At 37.5% G+C, this 19,492-nt stretch overlaps 1 protein-coding gene across 1 annotated transcript; it reads left to right on the top strand.

The window, feature by feature from the left end:
• The first annotated feature begins 1,224 nt into the window (after positions 1 to 1,224).
• Positions 1,225 to 19,092, top strand: LOC114352569 (uncharacterized). Its single transcript, XM_028304198.1, has 4 exons — positions 1,225 to 1,231; positions 16,278 to 16,361; positions 16,826 to 17,016; positions 18,913 to 19,092. The coding sequence occupies exons 1-4, from the start codon at positions 1,225 to 1,227 to the stop codon at positions 19,090 to 19,092; spliced, it is 462 nt and encodes a 153-aa protein (XP_028159999.1).
• The last annotated feature ends 400 nt before the right edge of the window (positions 19,093 to 19,492 follow it).

Below are 19,492 nucleotides of genomic sequence, written 5' to 3'. Positions count from 1 at the left end.
CGTCGCCCACTGGCAAGTTTAGGGGTGTCCTCCTCACTATCGGCCAAGTCCCTAGGGAGGGAGCGCTTCACTCCCGCCCGCGAGAGCGAGCTATCCACGCTCTCCGCTAGGGACATGTCGTCCTCCTCTTCGTCCGAGTAAACGCCGGACAGAACAGATATTCTGTCCGATCCGCCGTCGTCAGTCCATGACTCATAACCCTGAGTGTCACGTCCAGCTTGGCCACCTACTCGGGCGACGTCGTCTACCCGCTCGGTGACCGTGTCGCCTACTCGCGCGGGAGTCGCGCTCTGACTGGATGTCGGAGCGGTCTCGACCGCACGCTCGGCGACCTTCTCACTTTTATCAGCCTGCTTCTTCGACGGTGCAGGGCCTCCGAACATAGCCCGGAGCCTGGTCCCATCAAAGGAAGAAGGTCTCATCTTCTCCACTCTTACCACTATCTCCTTCTCCTTCCCACCTGCGGAAAGCACAGAACGCGTTGCGGCTCCCCCAGATACGTGAGCCGAGACCGCCGAGGCGGTGAGGGATTCTCCGGCATTGCCGGTACCCTCCTGGGGTATACATTCATTTTTCTTTGCGTCCATGCTTGTTTGACTGCTTGCGGGCGCAGCTGCCCCACCTCCACGACGGGGTAGCATACTAGATACCCTCTAGCCATTCATCCCCTCGGCCCCCGCCAGACCTTAGGATTAGGGGTTTTAAAGACTTTTCCTTGTCTTGGCCCCGACTTCCGTAGCCGGGGCCCCCGGCCCCCCTCCGTTGGGGGGTTACGGGTTGCCCGACAGGCCCGCCGAGTTGACGCGACCTGCCGCGCCGGTGAGGAGTCAGCCGCCCGCGTGACAGAACACGCGGACGTTGCCCGGGATGCACCACGGGGAGGTCCCTCACCATCGCACCCCATACAGTCTGATGCCTAACCTAACCAGTACAAAGCAAGAATTGAAACAAATCGCAAAAGTTATGCATATTTGAAAACGCGAAAAATTTTTCCCAAGCTGCCTATAAATATTGAATCCTATTTTCGAGTAAATAAATCATTGTTTGCTTTACCAGCTTACATGAATCCGCTTCCTATATTTCTGGATATATTTTCCACTTCAGCTAGATGATAGCTTTTCCTGTAATGATATTTTGATAGAAACATCTGGAGGTTTTCCACAACATTTTCCAGTTATCTATTAGGTTGAGTTGCACCACCTTATTTTAACCGCAACAATAACAATGTCCGGTACGTTTGTCAAAGTTAAAGTAAGATGGTTGCAACTCAGCCTTAAAAATATTTAGTACCTACTTAAATCTATACTTATAACTCAGAATACGGATTCTGTATTCTGAGACTTATAATAAATCTGTAGAGAGGTCAATTCTGTACATGAAATATATTTTCAAAATAACTATCAGGGGGTGATTAGTAATCGATACTAATGCCAAAAAATGCAATCAGTAAAATTTTTGTCTGTCTGTCCGTCTGTCTGTCTGTCTGTCTGTATGTTCCTTATAGAAACAAAAACTACTCGACGGATTTTAACGAAACTTGGTACAGTTATTATTCATACTCCTGGGCAGGTTATAGTATACTTAGGAATTCCCACGGGAACCGGAATTAGCGGGAAAATCCTTTTGTATGAAAAACCTAAACCGCTTAAGTTAGTCGCTTGAAATTTGGCATGCAGGTACCTTTAGTAAACTTAAAGCTTAATTACAACAGGATATTGCGAAATTCCCACGAGAACGGGAGTTAGCGGGAAAAAACATTTTTATGAAAAATCTAAACCGCGTTACATATGTAGATGAAGGGGGTAAAACGGGATCCACGCGTACGAAGTCGCGGGCGGCCGCTAGTAAGTAATAATATGATCAGCTAAGGACGCTAACCCTATGGTTTAGGCCTGCCAATAACTTGTCAACAACACGGGTGAATCCGGGACGCGTCGCGTAGTAGATAAACAAAAGAATCCCAGATGTAATTTGACAAAGTAGCAGTTGATTTACTTTTATCGACAGCCTCATTATTTAGTTCCTTGTAAAATATTCAGGAATTCCGATCTCCATCTAATAAATAATGTAACAACAACATCTCGATAAATTGGCAAACGACCCGCAAGAGATTAGTCCACCCCTAATATGTTTATGTTGTACATAAACACATCTGACTTGTATATGTTACAGTCAAAACTCATAATTGGTCAAAACTACTTTTGACTGCGTAAATCAGTCAAAAGTGATTTTGACTGATGCCCTTGGTCAATATCATTTTTGACTGATTTTTCCAGTCAAAACTGGTTTTGACCAAGCGCGTTAGTCAAAACCACTTTTGAGTGCAAATTATCCTGCTTTCGCCTCCGAGATTTATTTTACCATGTAGTACCCCTGTACGACAACCCAATCCGCACACAATATTCAGCGTAGTAGTATTAAAAAACAAAAGAGCGGGCAACCCCACCCCTACCACGCTGTGGGCTCGGTGTCCGAGCGGTCTCATTCCTTTGTGCGCACGCGCAACGACCGCACGCAGTATAAGAAAAATGCTTAAGTGACGTCACCAGGACGTTTTTACCGACAAAAAACGTAATTATTTTAAGTTGTGCAGTGTAGTGACGAGAATTAGACCCAACAAAAGGTTGGTTGTAACAACTATTTTGTGCAAGTGCTCGTACATTTTTATTATAAGCGTTGTGACACGACGCGTAACTTTGACCCATTTTTAGCTCCAAGTTAACGCGCGATGTTAACCAGTAGCCATTTTTTTGCTCCGAGGTAATGCGAGATGTTACCCAGTAGCCATTCTTTTGCTCCGAGGTAATGCGAGATGTTACCCAGTAGCCATTTTTTTCTCCGAGGTAATGCGAGATGTTACCCAGTAGCCATTTTCTGCTCTAGCGAGTTAATACGAGATATTAACCAGCAACCACTTTATATTCGGTCATTTTTGCGGGTCATTTTTTAACCAGTAGCGTTAATACGAGATATTAACCAGCAGCCACTTTATGTTCGGTTATTTTTTAACCAGTAGCCGTTTTTTGCTCTAGCGAGTAAAAACGAGATATTAACTACCGAGATAGCCAGGTATTGTAATATTATTCACTTTTACGAGTTAAGTATCTTCTTTTCGGCCATTTTAAAAAGCCGTAAAAACAGAACATAATGAGCTCATACAGAAAAATGTTGCGTTTGTACGAAACTACCCACATTAAGAGCTTGCCTTCTTGGCCTTACACCTTATGAACCATCAACCGTCTTGGAGCCTGATGACCCGGCGCCGCGGACGCACTCGCCCCAGTCGAGCCTCCGCCTGCTTTTATAACGACCGATGACCCTGTGGCCATACACATTGTTCAATGCTACAAAGGGTAACTGAATAATTTTGTTGTTTTGTATTTTTATACATTACACCAATCGATATTGGTCTAAATACAAAGGCTAGTAAGAAAGAAATAAGTATCAGATCAAAATTCAAAGTGCATTTATGTAGATTCATTACTTGCTATTATAAGGTCAGAATAAAAGATCCTAAATAAACCTTAGGCCGGTTTGTTGACCGAACCGAGTCGAAGTGGAAATAAATGCCTACTTTATATATGAAGTATGACAATATGTCGTTTTTTCTATGCAACGACTCATATTAACTGACATTGTGATTTTGAGTACTTATCAGTCTCACATTTTTTTTGTTGGAAACTTACAAAGATCTTTCTACATTTCCGGTCGGTCGACCAATTACATCGACGGTCGACAACTATAACTCATTATAATCCTCTAAAACGGGAAAAGAGGTATTTATTTGATATGACAACTAATCCAGGCTGCTGCACTGAATATATAATTAAGCTTTAGCCGTTCGCATAACTGTGTGAATCGAGGCTTTATACAGAGGCCGTACCGACAAGCTACGCCCTGCTGTATGGTATGATGGGCTAAGACCTATCACCCGCCCGCGGCGCAACCACGCCGCCTTCCACAAGCGCAGGCGCCTTTATTTACGCCGCAGCGCCGCGCCGCCGCCGCCGCATGCCCAGCGCTGCCAGCGCAACGCGGGAAGCGCCATTAAAGACCGACCAGAACACCAAGGTAACCCGCGTCCCTAGACGACGCGCCATCTATGTACAGGTATGTGCTGGCCGCTTAAAATATTTTTATTTTAAATGCAATGTACATATTATCCGGTTACAGAATTTATTGTACCGAGATACCTATTCGATTCCCGAATCGAACCCAGATGATTTTTTTCATAATCATCATAACCATGCGAGTAAACATAATTAATTATACAAACAAATAATTATACACGTCGGCGCAGAGACGTTGATATTAAGAATATTCTTAATCGCATCCGTCAACACGAGTACATTCTGAGATTACCCACTTTTTAAAAAAAAAAAAAAAATGTTCCTAGATGGTGGACTTAGATAGCGTTTATATAAGATGCTAAACAAAGTTTATGTGGTTTAAGCACTTCAAAAGGGATGATATTTTAACCGCAATTAAACTTTTAACAAAAGATTCATTTATGGTTTAAAGAAACTTATTACTAATATAATATGTTTATTACATAAACACGATAGCCACTGAAAAGCAAATAGAATTATGGTCTTATTTTAACGGATGCTTGTTTTGTATCTGAACAAACAGGCAACATTTTTGTTTGTCTCTTTGCGGCCTTTCTTTAGCCCTGATATTTTTACAAAGTTTATTTTTTTATTCATGACGTCTCACCAGCTTGTATCTATAAATAATAGATAAAATCTAAGAGCTTCCTTAAACTGTATCGGTATCGGTACTTAAGATGACGTCATTTTTTTCTTGTATTGGAAAAACATTATTATGTAGGTTTGTACCTACTAATCAATGTATGATTAATGCTAATAATACTATTGATAGTCTTACAAAGTAAGGCTTCATCATCATTATTATTATTTATTTAAAAAAAAAAAAAAAAAAGGTCAGTTTTAACTCCATGTACTGTTTTACAATTGGTTCGTATAAACTATTTATGTATAACGTTAGAATTCTCATAAGAAGAGATGCGACATCATGAAATACATTGAATCATTTCTTATCTTGCTAAATCTTTTAGACAAGCAAAGTATCTTATTATGCGTTAAAGCGATAATAACTATGCCTTTATAAATATAACACAATAATAATTACATTGTAATCAATGTAATAGAAAATTATTGACGCATCAAAAAATAAATCGGGCCGCTTGTAATAACAACCGGACTAGTGGACTTTGGTCAGTCAAAGAACGAATCAACCACATAAAATAAACTATGTATTATGTAGGTACCTACCAGTACTACCACTACTTGTAACCTTTAGTTTAGATTAAGGACATTTTTTAATAATACCAAAAAATAATGCGATTTTATTTTACGAATTGATAACGCTGCCACAAACTCATAATAATGAATGAGTCTTTCTTCCCTTTCTATGAAGTATAAATTGAGAATTAGTATTTTGTTATTTTTTCTTAGCATGATTATAAAAATTCAATCATCACAGTCATAATACTGAAGCTGACTGAATCAAGGTGTCTGAATAAAGACACGGAGTAGGAACTTGGTTTAATATTGTCTCAGAAAATGTTAGACGCTTTGGTTTCTGTACATGACATAAACCTATTTTTTGTTTCTTGAACTTTGTTTGATATTTAGTCATAATTCATATTTTATCGTCTGGCGTAGAGATTTCTACACGATTAACATGAATTAATTCCAATTAATTCGCCTTAGAATGGCGACCCTTTTTTTTTTAGACGTTAATACGTTTTTTCACTAAAAAATAAATAAATAAAAAAAAAAAATAATAATAATAATAAAAAAAAAAAAAAAAATAGAATGCTGGGGCAACAGGTACATCAGTAGTACCATATTGCCCATTTAAGCTTACCTTTCCTTTGCAGTAAGTTTTGTATTTGGCAGTCGTGGATCAAACAAAACGTACCAGACTCCGCTATACACTCCGCAAATAATAAATAAATATCCTTCCTTCGACATTTTACACTACGCTCCTAGTCCCAAACACTGAGCAAAGCTATGGGTCCTAGACAACGGATATAAACATACTTAAATACCGTTTTTATATACATAAGTACATATTATACATAGTAACACCTAGACCCATCACAGAAATTAAAATGTATCAATTCAATTTCTGCCCGGCCGGGGATCGAACCCGGGACCTCTCGGCATAGTAGTCCGTTTTGAAACCACTACACTAAATGACTGACAAATAAATATTTTTACAATGCTCAATTACATCATTGTACCTACCTTACTCTATTTTCTTAGCATATTCTAAAGTCGGGTGCATCCTATAATAACATTAAATAACCACCGCTTAGCAATATCGTTAGTGAAATCATATAATTTATTGAAATATATAATTATTTAAATAAATAATATAATTTATAGGTCAGGTTTCAAGAATCAAAAGATTGCTATTAAAAGGTGCTATTAAATAGAAACCAAACTTTTTCCTCGCAACAGTGTTACTTGGAATCCAAATTAATACTGTTTTGGAATACTGGTCAAACTGTATCCAAATAAATTAATAAGTTTTAATTAACCACATTATTTATTTATTAATTAAAATGCAAGTGAGCTTATGTTTTACAACAATCAGAGTGTTAGCTTTGCAGTCACTGTGATCGATTCGGTGTTAACCACTACCGTCGTCAAGCTCAGTTCTGAGATGAAACTGGATAAATATAGGAAAGGAGTGTCGACACGAGGGTGTTCGGCCCACACAGCACGCGACACGCGGCAGTATTGCCTGCGGTTTGCGCCGCTGTCAACGTTGATTCAATTAGCCAGTGTGCTGGATAGACAGGATGCTCTGTCAACTGTCTTGGCAACTTTTTACAATCAGTAGTCGTACTTAACAGTTAATAGAAGTACAAATAAATGTATATAATAATACTCTATAATGAACAAAATCTTGTTGAGACCGTGATACTTGTTATTGTTATGAATAAGTGATGCAATACGATTATAATACAAAAATATTGCTTTATTATGTATTTAGTACATTGACATTTACTCTCTTAACCATTTAACATGGACATTGATCCATGCTCTAAACATCTACATGGTAAAATAAATCTCGGAGGCGAAAGCAGGATAATTGAATGATCAAACGAACTTACCAAGTGAAGTTCGATCTAAATTATCCTGTTTTCGCCGAAGAGATTTAAGGTCCCTCCCAACCCGAAGATTTCTATATCTTCTTCCCTGGAGGTAAACGTCAATGTCATCTCTTCTCTAAATATAATGAGACCGCTCGGACACCGAGCCCACAGCCTGGTAGGGGTGGGGTTGCCCGCTCTTTTGTTTTTTAATACTACTACGCTGAATATTGTGTGCGGATTGGGTTGTCGTACAGGGGTACTACATGGTAAAATAAATCTCTTCGGCGAAAACAGGATAATTTAGATCGAACTTCACTTGGTAAGTTCGTTTGATCATTCAAAAATTTATCAAAAGGGGCTTCGCCTGATTTAAAATTTAACCAATCGGTCAAAATTCATAAAGAGTGTTATGATTAGTGAAAATTACTTGTAAATCGTCAAAAATGTGTTATAAAATCATTTTAAAGTGTCATATTGTTTATGTGATTTGGCATACCAATTGATGAAATCTACTTTAGGCACTGCGCTAATGTTTCTTTTTATTTTTTCTCATTATTTTTAGAAATCAACATATTCGTCAGGTAAGAGATTATTAATTTTGACTGATTTTTGCCTGGAAAAATCAAATGCAGCCAAAAGTGGTTTTGACCGATTATGAGCTTTGACTGTATCATAGATAATAAAAACAAGCCAAGTTTATGAGACCGTCACGACTCGCAAACACTTTGAAGGGCACATCGACTTCGTAGAACTTTTGGGCGCAATAGTCGCTACCAGCTTGAATATCTGAAATTATTCGAGTGCGATGACATATTAAGGTTTGCGGCAGTTGCCGGTCACCAAACGTATTCATAGTAGGAATTCGTTTAGGTATTTGAATCGACATTGCCTTTAACAGATTCTTATTATGTGATTGGGCAATGTCTTGCTTTACACATTTTTTTTTAATATATATATTAATTGTATTTAGAAAATCTGAATCTATCTATCTAAGTCTTCCGTTTCGTATTCAGACTTTTTTCCATCTCTTTCAATCTTAGTGAGTTGCTGGCTTGAGTGACAGTGAAAATGATACCTTATAATAATCACATACCTAGCGTTAGGGAGCAACTAGCTATTGTACGAAAAGATAAAATATTTTCACCACTTTTGAAAAAAGAGATCAAGACACCGTAAATATAGGTGCACCTCATATCAAAACGTAACACCTCAATAAAACCGACGTTGTTTATCCCACAAATAATAATATTATAATGTAACATAATAAATCGTCCTTATTTGCTTAAAAAGCTAAAAAAAAGGCATTGGATAACAAGCAGGAGACAAGTATCAGTCCTTGGCGAATTCACTAGCGCGGACCGACGGGGTTCGAGGCATCGAGGGTCCTCCAAGGATGCGGGCCCGGCCCTAATGGGGCCGGAGGGCCGAGGACCGAGGACCGCACTCCACGACGTATCAGAGGACAGTCGAGGGCTGTTTGTTTGATGCTTTTTTGTTATCTGTCTTTTGTGGCATTTGGATACAGTGATGCGTTGTTATGTTCTTTGTTTTTCTTTGTTGCGGTATTCAAATTACTACTGAGGTATATTTATGGGACATGATTTGTTGATAGATCAACCAATTTATTTGTAGCTCAGAGGTTCGAGCAAACGTTAGGCAAGCGTAAGGTTGTTAGAAATCATACCCTTAGCAGGAAAAATCATGTTATAAAAATGTAAAAACACTATGAAAATAATTAAACAATATTCAACGTTTGAGATGCAACATGCATCGGAGGTAATAAAATAATTCAGGTAGACATAAATTCATAACAACCAAACTGAGAATACAGGAATTCTGTCATCGATGTTACCACTTTTACTGCACTGTGTACTACAAATCGAAAAATTCTAGCTCTACCAGCTCAGCTACTTTTCCAAATATATATTGTTTGCGACGGTCATAGCTAATCGTTCAGTTAGAAAAAATCATAGACTATTTTCAGGTTTAGGTTTTTAAATTAAATTTTTTCCACTTAATATAACCCAAAAGCGGGTTGCGCCGGCGACACTCTAAAGGCGATATGTGGGCCAGCTGTTCAGGAGTTCCGAACGAATAAAGTGGGCGATGGAGTAGAGGCTTTAGGAACTGAGCTTAGCGATAAACGTAATAAGGCCAATACAAACAACAGTCACACAGCGAGCCATAAAAAATATAAGTAATTTTGCCACGAATGTCACTGTATGGTGTGGTTTAATGATCTCGATTAATTTAATAGGAGATCGCACTAGTAAAGCTTTAAGGCCATGATTTTCCAAATTGTCGATATTTGACCGATTTTGTTTGCAGATAGTTTCTAAATGAAAAGATATTTTAGCAAACAAAAAATTGTAGGAGTAAGTTAATGTCTTTAACTAGGGCGACAACTTTTCCAAAACACGATATTGCATAGTTTGTCCGATAAAAAAAAATCCCAAAGAAGTACGTCGACGGCTTTTTTGTTTTACTCTCATATATTCATTTTTAACATTTTACACTTAAAATATATACTAATAGATAGGACTTTGTATTTTCTAGGTCGACAACTTTTCAAAATTTTGTTATTGCGTCTTATTTAGTTACTATGTTGAAAAAATGTGAAAAAATCGGCCATGACGGCTTGAACAATCTCAATCAGTCGCGCGGTGGCGCTTACGGAGGACGGACGCGTGTCAGTTTTATTTTTCGCTTATATCTCAGAAACTGTCTAAATAAATAACTATGCGTCCTAGCGATATGACTATTGCAACAAAATGAAATCTCATTTCATTTACTACTTTTTTCAGTCAAGTTTTTCGATAATATCTTGTATGGTTTTCGAGATATCTGCTCTTCATAGTTTTGTAAAACTTAAACATTTTTGCCTTATATTTTCAAATAATTATGAGGAAATAGTTGCCATAATTTACAATTAGATGATAATATTAGGTACTTTTTGATGATGAAAGAATATAAGGCGAGTCATCAATTCCGATGTTTCACAATTTTTTAAAGATGCTGAATTATAAAACTAGATGGCAATACAGTTATTTAATTGATACCATAAATAATTATTTTAGAAGTTTACTGCTTGAATCTGAGTTAAAAATTATAAAAGGGAAGAAGAGGACCTCTAGGCAAGTTGTTTTGAGGATTGTTTACTATTTCTGGGTTTACAATGATTAATTTAGAGTCATTTGCTTAAATAGAATAGCAATACGTAAAAGAACATTAGTATTTCATATTAAAATGGAGTTTACATTTTTGTGATCATTTGCTTACTATTTTTGTCGGTAAAAAGTATTTGTTTGACTTAATATTATCATCTTTATTTGACATTATTGATTGACAAACATTTGTGTGCATGAACATTATAATAATGTTTGTTTCGGGCTGGGTGTTTTCTAACCATAATATGAATGTATTTATTTATGTTATGTTATTTAAGTAATATGTTCGTATCCTATAGTACAAGCTTTGCTTAGTTTGAGACTAGAGGCGCAGTGTTAAAATATTATGTCGAAGGATATTTAAATTATTATTTATTTATTCACTATTTGAAGGTTACGGTTTGATCCAACTTACGGCTTGTTTTTACACTGTGGCGTCATCGCGTCCCGCGAGTGTCAGCGCGAGTGTCAGTGCGAGGTGTGCGGGGGCTGAGGTAACGAATGCACGGCATCGAGGCGGTAAATCCTAGCCTTAAGTAGGTAAATGAATTATCTACCATATCAACCGATACAATTTTAAATTAGACCAAAGTTTTTTGATGTTATTATTAAAATTCGAACACCATTTCATGTTCCTATCAAACCCAATTCTAAGTAGGTATCGCTGTATGCAATAGCTTATATCAATTAAATCTCGCAAGCCCCCTGAATTACCTCTAGAATCACGCGCACAATTATTTAGGTTCGGTGCGTCAACTTGTCATTTTCCGACTCGCTGACTACAGCTCGCTTGGACTAAACCTGAAACTCTTCGTTTCGAAAAAGGTCTACTCCTCGCCATACCCATACTAATAATACATATAGGTTATACAAGCCAAGAGCTTCCTCTTGTGGATAAAAAAAAACAATTTGTTATGTTCCCCGCCAAACGCTCCGCATGAGGCACTTCCATACAACAGGCCTAACTCGCTGGCGCGGTGCCCGCCTGCGTTGGTCTCTAATCATCACAATATTGCTCCCGACGTACCCATTTTTGAATTTAAAACAGAAATTATACGAAGTGTGAATCAAGAACTAGAAGTAGCATGTGATCGGTTTATTTTTAAACATAATACAGTAATTTCTTTTAGTCGTAAAAAAAACACAAAACTTATTGCGTTATAATAGACTATATCCTACATTCTAAGTCGACATTTTAAGTCTCTCCTCAGCAAACATGAGCGCTATACAAGGTGTACCGATGACCTCATAAATGTAACAATCAATCAATAAAGCAAGAAGGTGCTGGATGCAGGTCGCTACTTACCAATTGGACAATATGGAAATCATTTGGGGCCTATGTTCAGCAGTGGTTGTCCTGTGGCTGAAATTATGATGATGATGATGAAATGTGGACGAGCCAAGAACGCTGAGTGCAAAGACCAGCTAATAAGTAATAATACCTATCTGACGAAAATCCAACGATGAATATTGTTTAATGAACTAAAGCAAAAACTTCGTTCGACATAAAAAAGACACGAAAAACATTTTCACACTTACATTTAACTCGATAAGTTGATTGCACTTATCTTATTATCGGAGGCTGTCACATTCCCGCTTTATCAAATCGAGGCATCGACGGCAATCAATACACGACTGTTTCGGCAGAGTGTCGACAAAAAATTTAATAAAAGTAACATCGAGTGGAGACAATATTGAAAATTGGCAACAAAGGAGTTTTTCTTTTTCCCTTTGTACGCACAGACTTGGTGTGAATACAATGTTTTTGTTCGCTGCTCACGATGCACGGAGTGAAGTCGTTGGGGCGGTCACAATTTTTAATTTATCGAATCTCTTTGTAAAGTTTCCGCTGCTATATTTTCGGAATGATTTGGTTTGAAATATTGTTAGTCGATGGCTGAAAAATTCACACAATCGCTTGACTGTTCAAGCATTAAATTAAAATTTGCGTCGCCAAATATTGAGATAAGTTGTCATCATATTTGACTTAAACATCTACAGCTCATTTTTAAAGTCTCGCTGTCGGACGAAGGTTCTTAAATAGTGTTGAATAAGTTATATGGATCAAATTCAACGAAATAACGAAATTCACCTATAAGTCACATTTATAAATGTGAAGTCTATTGCTTCACATTCTTCAGATTTGGTGGTCCTAATTAGAAACAAAAGCAAAAACCACGCAGTAAACACAATAATCATTCCCAAGAGAACACCAACGTTTAAGAAGGATCCAACCGCACTACAAAAGCGTAGGACTCCGTAAGAAGTTCGAATACCTACTCCCGGGAACTCGGTAAAAGGCTTGCGGTACCCTTTAATCGAATCTAGAGAGAAACTTCTTTGCGGAAACTTGTAAAACACGACTCAGTACAATTTCCAACACTTTTGTCCCGAGGAGGGGCGTTTATCCGCATACAAAAATGTTATTTCAAAGAAACAATTATGAATTTTCAACTAGCACACGAAGTTGGTAATACGCACAAATATCAGGCCAAGTAATTCCAAGTTCTGCAAGTTCAGTAGTTAGCTCTGTGGATTATATTAAAGAGTAGCAATAGCAAAGTCTTTCTTTAGTATCTCCTTTTTTCATTGGTCATTATTATCATTTTATTTAATTTGCCTGTTTTTTCTACTGTGTATATTTCTGTCTCTATTTAGAGAAAATGTTTCTACCTCTGACTAAGAAGACACTCTTGGAATATTAAGGAATCTTTGTCAAGCAACCTTCGTCCAGTTGTTCTGTATCCCTTTGTTTCAAGTTTATTTCCTGTTTGAAAATACAACGAATAGAAATTTATTTGAATAGGTACTTGGTTACTTGTTTTATGTTCATTCGGGTGTGACTTCTACCTGTGCTTCTACTACCATGTTTTTTTTAAAATAACATCGAAAGATCTTTAAAACATATATCAGACCAATATACCTACTTCTTTTCCTATCTCACTGACAATTTAGCATCATATTCTATAAACAGCAGATATTATAGGAAACTAAGTCTTATTGCTTGGTAATACGACCTCATCGCAAACAGCTCATCTAGCTGGCTAATGAATAATTTCTTGCCAGTTTTCTACTTTGACTGCGAAGCGTGCGGTGCTTGAACTTCGCGGTCTTTGTGTGCCGACGAGACGGGTGTTCTTGAGTGTGTTTTATTGGCATTTGTTTCCAGGATTTATTTAATAAGGCTGGCAAGAAAGATTGCGTCAGTGCCTGACAGAGTTAAGCACTAGAGCTGTGACAATTCTAAATCCTAAATTAATGAAAGCGGCTCGATAGGGGTGACATTGACATATGACGTTACAGGGCATACAAATCAGTGGGTCTAGACAAAGTGCAAATTATAATCGCAAACCAGTCGAAAAGTGGTCGAAAAGCCCTTTTTTTTGTATGGAGTTTTGACGGATTCGATTTTCGATTCGATCAAAAAGTGCGTTTTGTCAAAGGGGGCAGGACAGTCGACATCGAATGCGTTTGACGTAAACTCAAAAACGCCCAAGTCTTGCTGATGTTTTACCTCAGACACTGACAGAGTTAAGTGCTAGAACTACAGTTTGCGCTACTTTTTCTTAGAACTCGCCGTCATTATTATACTGACACGATCGATGCTGCAGGAGAACTTTATTTTTGAAAAGAAAGAGAACTGCATTCATAGATTTTCGAAATGTTTTCAAAAATTCACCATCATACCATAATATACAACTTTCTGTACGTAATTAAAATAATTTAAGATTTTATGGATTTCCTTTCATTTGATTTATCCAGTTTGTTAGAGAGATTTCATCCTTATACTTGACCCTAACGATATGTGCAATAAAAATACAGGATGTAATTTTTAACAGATTTTATTTGGTTCAATTCCCGGGTGTGGCAAGCAAATTTTTGGAAATCTTTGAATGCAGTTCTACTTCTTTTCAAAAATATAGGAATGTTTTCTTTGAAATTTTTTTTCTATCTACAATATTAAGGGTACTTTCCCTCCAGGTGGCATTACAAAATTCCACCCTGTATATTGAAACTCGTGCATTTGGGTATTTCTTTTTCGCAAATATTTGTTGTGGAAACTTTTGAATGTGTCATCAATTCTGTGAAACTTTTGGGACGTAATAAAACCTAAAATAGATCACCTCTAGAATAGCTTCAGCATTCACTGATTCTGATTTAACGCCCAAGCAGTGCTAGAAATGTTTATTATCACTTAGACTGAACAATGTGCGCGTTAGATTTGGTCTTGACCATCTGCCAAATGACTACTTGTACAGCCGCTTAGTTTCCTATTTCACGCTATACTAAGTTATAAGACCAGTCGTTTTGAGACGCAAGCCTCATTTGTCAGAAAAATAATACTAACCCTATCATCTGGATGTAATTTTTCTTACACTTTGACATTATTGGTCACTATCGAAATAAGTAAAAAGAAATAATATGGAAAAGTTTTCTATAAGTTTAGTACTTATTTAGTATTTCTTTTTTTATTTATTTATGGCTTCTGAAATCCATATAAAAAATTGCGGCCAGAATAGTATTGAATATAAAGCCTAATAAAACATTGTATGACAAAAATTTTCCTCCTATTTTATTTTTTATCTATCTGCAGCAGAACTTTTGACGTCATGTTGTACTAGCTTTGTACGTTTGATGGAAAAATTAAAAAATATCCTCGCATCCGCGGATGCCCTCCGTATTGCGGCTGCCAGCTGCATCTGACAGCGGTTAATTTTAAAGAACCCGAAGACAGAGCCACATAAATATACCCAGTCAATACCGAAATGGTTTAAAACTATCGAGCACTTACAAAAATATCGAATTACTATTCTTTTTAAAATTTCGAACGCATGAAAGATGGAAACTCAAATAGAAGTATCCAGCCAGCAGTGTCACATTTTACATGGTGATGTCACCACTTTATAACTTTTTTATTTGGCTAGTTGGCTAGTAGTGTTTTGCTAATGAAGACAGTTAGGATGCCAACGATTTTTTAAAACAATTTCAATCCCAATTACAATCTATCTAGTACTGAGCTCATTTTTAACCCCCGCTGAAAGTTACTGAATGGCAGTTAAATTGCTTTCGCGTCCCCTTTCGCCTTCTCCATAAAAATATTAAAAATATTTGTTCGTCGGTAAATCCAGGCTATTCAATTTCGGAAAGATGACACCAAAATTGGACTTTAAACGGCTTAGTCTGCGGCTTCAGATGGACAGCCAGTGCGGGCTTCACTATTTGGCCGGGTTATATCAACAATTAAAATTAATTGTACGACCCGTATCGGGGTTGCCCCACAGAATATAGTTTACAACGAGCGCTGACGGTCAGCCACAGAGCACAAAACACAATTCTATTGATATTGGCTATCGGAATTACACAAAGTAATTGAATGGATTTGTTTGTACGGCAATCGGTTGGAGTAACAATAACGGTAAAACGTTTTTACAGATTATGGTATTCCCGCTTTGACTGTCTAGTATTTTTCGAAAATTCGTTAATTCGTTAAAATGCCTATGGCTCTTTCAAATGAATCGGTACAATGTAAATGCATAATAACTCTGTGATTTTGTATTAAATCATAAATCTTTCACTATTTACAATCCAAAACTTACTGTATCACAGTCAGTCAGATTTCTCAATGATATTGTCGAGAACACAGCAAGAGGTGTATTGTTTTACACGAAGCGATAAACGGTCTTGATAAACGAAAACCAATTACAGAAAACCGTATTTCCTTACAAACAACAAAGCAAACAAAATGCACAGCACGAATATAATTCGCGCCGATAAATCGCCATCGAAACCTTACCACCATGGAGTTGCAAAACAAATCACAATTGAACCAAAATTGGTTAATAAATCTGTTTGTTGTACTTTGTAATTTCAACATAATTATTTCACAACCTTGCGTCAACGGTCGGGAACATTTTGTAATGTAATTTCGAGCGGTCTTTGAAAATTAATTTGTGCTTTATCGAGTAAATTTGTTTTAGTCACCGATACTGATTTGCCGTCCGATTGGCCCTGCGAGTGGAGTGAGGGCACTATACCGTTTGTTTTTGACTTTTTCTCAGTAAGTGAGTATTTTTAGATTTAGCGAATTAATCCAAATAAAGTTTGTTTTCTTTTAAGTTGGGATTTCAATCGCTGGGTCTTCTTTAAAAGGCATCAAATTAATATTTGTTTTTTTTTCTTCTTTAATTAGGTTAAATCTTTTTCTTATTATTTAAAGTAGGTATTATTAAGTTTTTTCTCGATACTTCATATTCATATTCATTTATTCACTTCGCAATGATACAGAAGTTCCAATCCAACAATAAAGGGTAGTAGGTACAAGATGTTCAGAATGTTACATTGCTACCTCATAGACGTATATGTGATTTGTAAACAATAAAAATATGTGATTTGTAAACACTTGCTTTAATTATGTTAGTCTTGAAGCTTAAGAAAAGAGAAATGTAAAGAGCCCCTTCTTTTTTGACGTTTATGGTAATCTATGTCAAGTGGTGAAATTAATTTGGACATTTCATTTACGTTCCAGATCCAAAAAGACTGAGGAGTCTAGTGCGAAAAGGACATGAGTTCTTGCAAAAACGGTCGTGTCTCACATTTATAGAACATAATCCAGTGTTGATGGCCCAGCAGTTGAACACTACCTACCTTTACTACACTTACTCTGGAGTCCTGGAGAGCTGTTGCTTGCATTACTACTTCAAACCTGTTGGACGAAGAGTGAGTGTTTGAACTGCCTCTATCACGGCTGAATAGTTTCAAAGTGTGTTTTGTGCATGAGTCTGTTTCATTGTAGGATAGCAACGCTTTTTCGTGGTTTTATTCTTTTTTTATGTAATTTTTAAATTAATGAGTTTGTTGACAAGTCGGTACTAGTTCTAGCGCTTAACTCAGTCAGTGCCTGAGGTATGGGAGCGGCACGGGAGGGGTGACATTGACTTATTCTGACGTGACAAGGCATACAAATTTGAAGTCTCGCTGTCGTTTGACAGTCACAAAATCAATTGTTAGGCCCAGAACAGACGGTGAAACGCAACTACAACGAAACTGCAACTTTCTGATGATTCTGCTGAATGAAACTGAAACTGAAAGTTTCAAACTGATCGCGTCATGTGTGGTCTCTCAACGGACGCTATGGCAGAAACTTAGATGCAACTCAAAAGTAACTAGCAGTTTCAGTTTTGTTGCAGTTGCGTTTCACCGTCTGTTCTGGGCCTTACTCGTAGCCTCGCAGTGGCAATTGTTTTTAGTACTGCGTACGCGTAGGTATAATAATCTAAAGTTCATACTTCTGGTTAAAATGATATATATATTTCGCTCGTGTGTTCTTGTCCCGAGCGAAACGTGTAATTCAAACATGACGTCACTGTAATTTTCATTTCGGTAAACCGTCCTCCTTAAACTTTTACGAACCACTCCTATATCAGCATCGCATACACAATGAGCTCTTTTTGTTGTTCTGAATTTGTATTCGTAGAATTTTTCAGCGTAGATCACATAACAGTATTAAGGTGAGTCCATTCTATGCAACAAACACCTCTATAAAACTAGGTTCAGACCACCGATTTTTAGTTGGCCGATAAGTAGTTGTACCCGATTTTAAATTGTATGAAAATCGGCCAAATCGAATCGGTGTAATGTGCGCACTTCCATACATGCCCATACTGATCAACTGCCCGACTAAACTATCGGCCGACGAAAAATCTATGGTCTGCGCCTAGGCTGCGCCTAAAACTTAGTTTTTATAAGTATGGCCAAAGATCTTACAAAAATCCCTATCTTAACACACCCCTTTTTAACATGCCATTAACAGTGTAACTGAGTGAAAGACAAGTGCCTCATTCACTACTTCTGAGTAAAGAGTCAAGTAGGCTACTCGTTGCATAGAGTCACAACGAGTAGCAATGAAACCATGACACTGACAAGACTGGCACTAAAATATTTCTGGACGTTCTTCTTCTTCTTATCGTGTCGACAACAAACCTACACAGTGGCAGCCCAAAACTCCGCTACAAGAGTGGCGTTGTCAGCATCATTCATTAAATCCTCCTAAGTGCAGTTGCTCGGGCAGTTCTTGATGACGGATGAATGATTTCTTTTTAAATAATTGACCTATTTTAACTTTCTAATTGCTCTTGTTTCCCTCTTGAGCTTGTCAAAGTTGAGGTCCCCTTGTTTACCCCACTCCTTTATTAGCCGCCATGCATCCCGGTCATACCGCCTGAGCGCTTTGTAGTTTAAGGAGTCTTGCAAAATTACTAGCTTTGTGCTTGTTGCAGAGAAGCAATTGGTAATTTACATTTAACCGCGTGTTCAGAAATTAATCAACAAGCAAATTTAGCAGAGTCAATACTCAGTAATTTTTATGGCAATCAATTTTTAGGGCTCCCTCTTTATAAACGGCTGCGGGGTTATATTTATTAGTATTTTTATACTTCATAAAAACATTTGTGATATTAAGAATTAAGGTGCGGAGGGACCGCGATAACATCCTAGATGTGTTGAAGAATGGGAGGGTCAATCATGTACGAAAGTATGGCACCTGTAATTTGGTGTGCAAGTCTAACTCAAACTTCATCGGTTTTTATTATAATAACCATATTTTTAAACTTGCAGATGATCCTTATAACACCCACCTGCACTCTGCCCCCTGAAGTCGCCCACGTAACCCTGCACGGCATGGGCCTGGACCACAGAAAAAGGGAACCCTTCCAAGAATCACGTGTCAGGGCAGCTCTATTCCCGACGTATTGCAGTAATATAGAAGGGAAAGTAGAGAATTTCGGTAAGCTTTAATGGTTAACTTGAATAAAGAATCAGCTTTTAAAAAGGTTTTGAAGAAAGGTTTTAGTGCCACATTCCATTTTGCCAGTTATCTTCTGAGGGTCTGTACAAAATATAAATAAACGAAATTAATTGCGACTTCGGCTTTTACAATATCGTAGTCAACGTCAGGCAAATACAGGTAATATTTCAATGCTACCTATCCGCGTATCGCGTTAAAACCTGTTTAAATTAATTTAATCATAGTCTGATTTACTGCTTGAAAAGTCTAAAAATACTCATGAACATTCTTCAAAGCCTAGTTCATGCCACAAACAAACCCTTTATAGAGAAAAACCAACCTTCCCGCGTTTAACTTCTGTTGTAACCCTTAATTGTGTTTAAAACTAAGTCATTTACGCATAAACACCGC

The sequence above is a fragment of the Ostrinia furnacalis genome, unplaced genomic scaffold, assembly GCF_004193835.3.
Source record: "Ostrinia furnacalis isolate ACB-3 unplaced genomic scaffold, ASM419383v2 OfSCF1408, whole genome shotgun sequence".
Taxonomy (NCBI): Eukaryota; Metazoa; Arthropoda; class Insecta; order Lepidoptera; family Crambidae; genus Ostrinia; species Ostrinia furnacalis.
Note: the sequence above shows the minus strand (reverse complement) of the source record. Positions and strands in the feature narration are given on the sequence as shown.

What these genes read in the sequence shown, in the direction of transcription:
- LOC114352569 (XM_028304198.1), top strand. An exon ending in TTTTGACTTTTTCTCAGTAA is followed by an intron (nt 16,362 to 16,825) that starts GTGAGTATTTTT and finishes TTTACGTTCCAG; the next exon opens with ATCCAAAAAGACTGAGGAGT. An exon ending in TCAAACCTGTTGGACGAAGA is followed by an intron (nt 17,017 to 18,912) that starts GTGAGTGTTTGA and finishes TTAAACTTGCAG; the next exon opens with ATGATCCTTATAACACCCAC.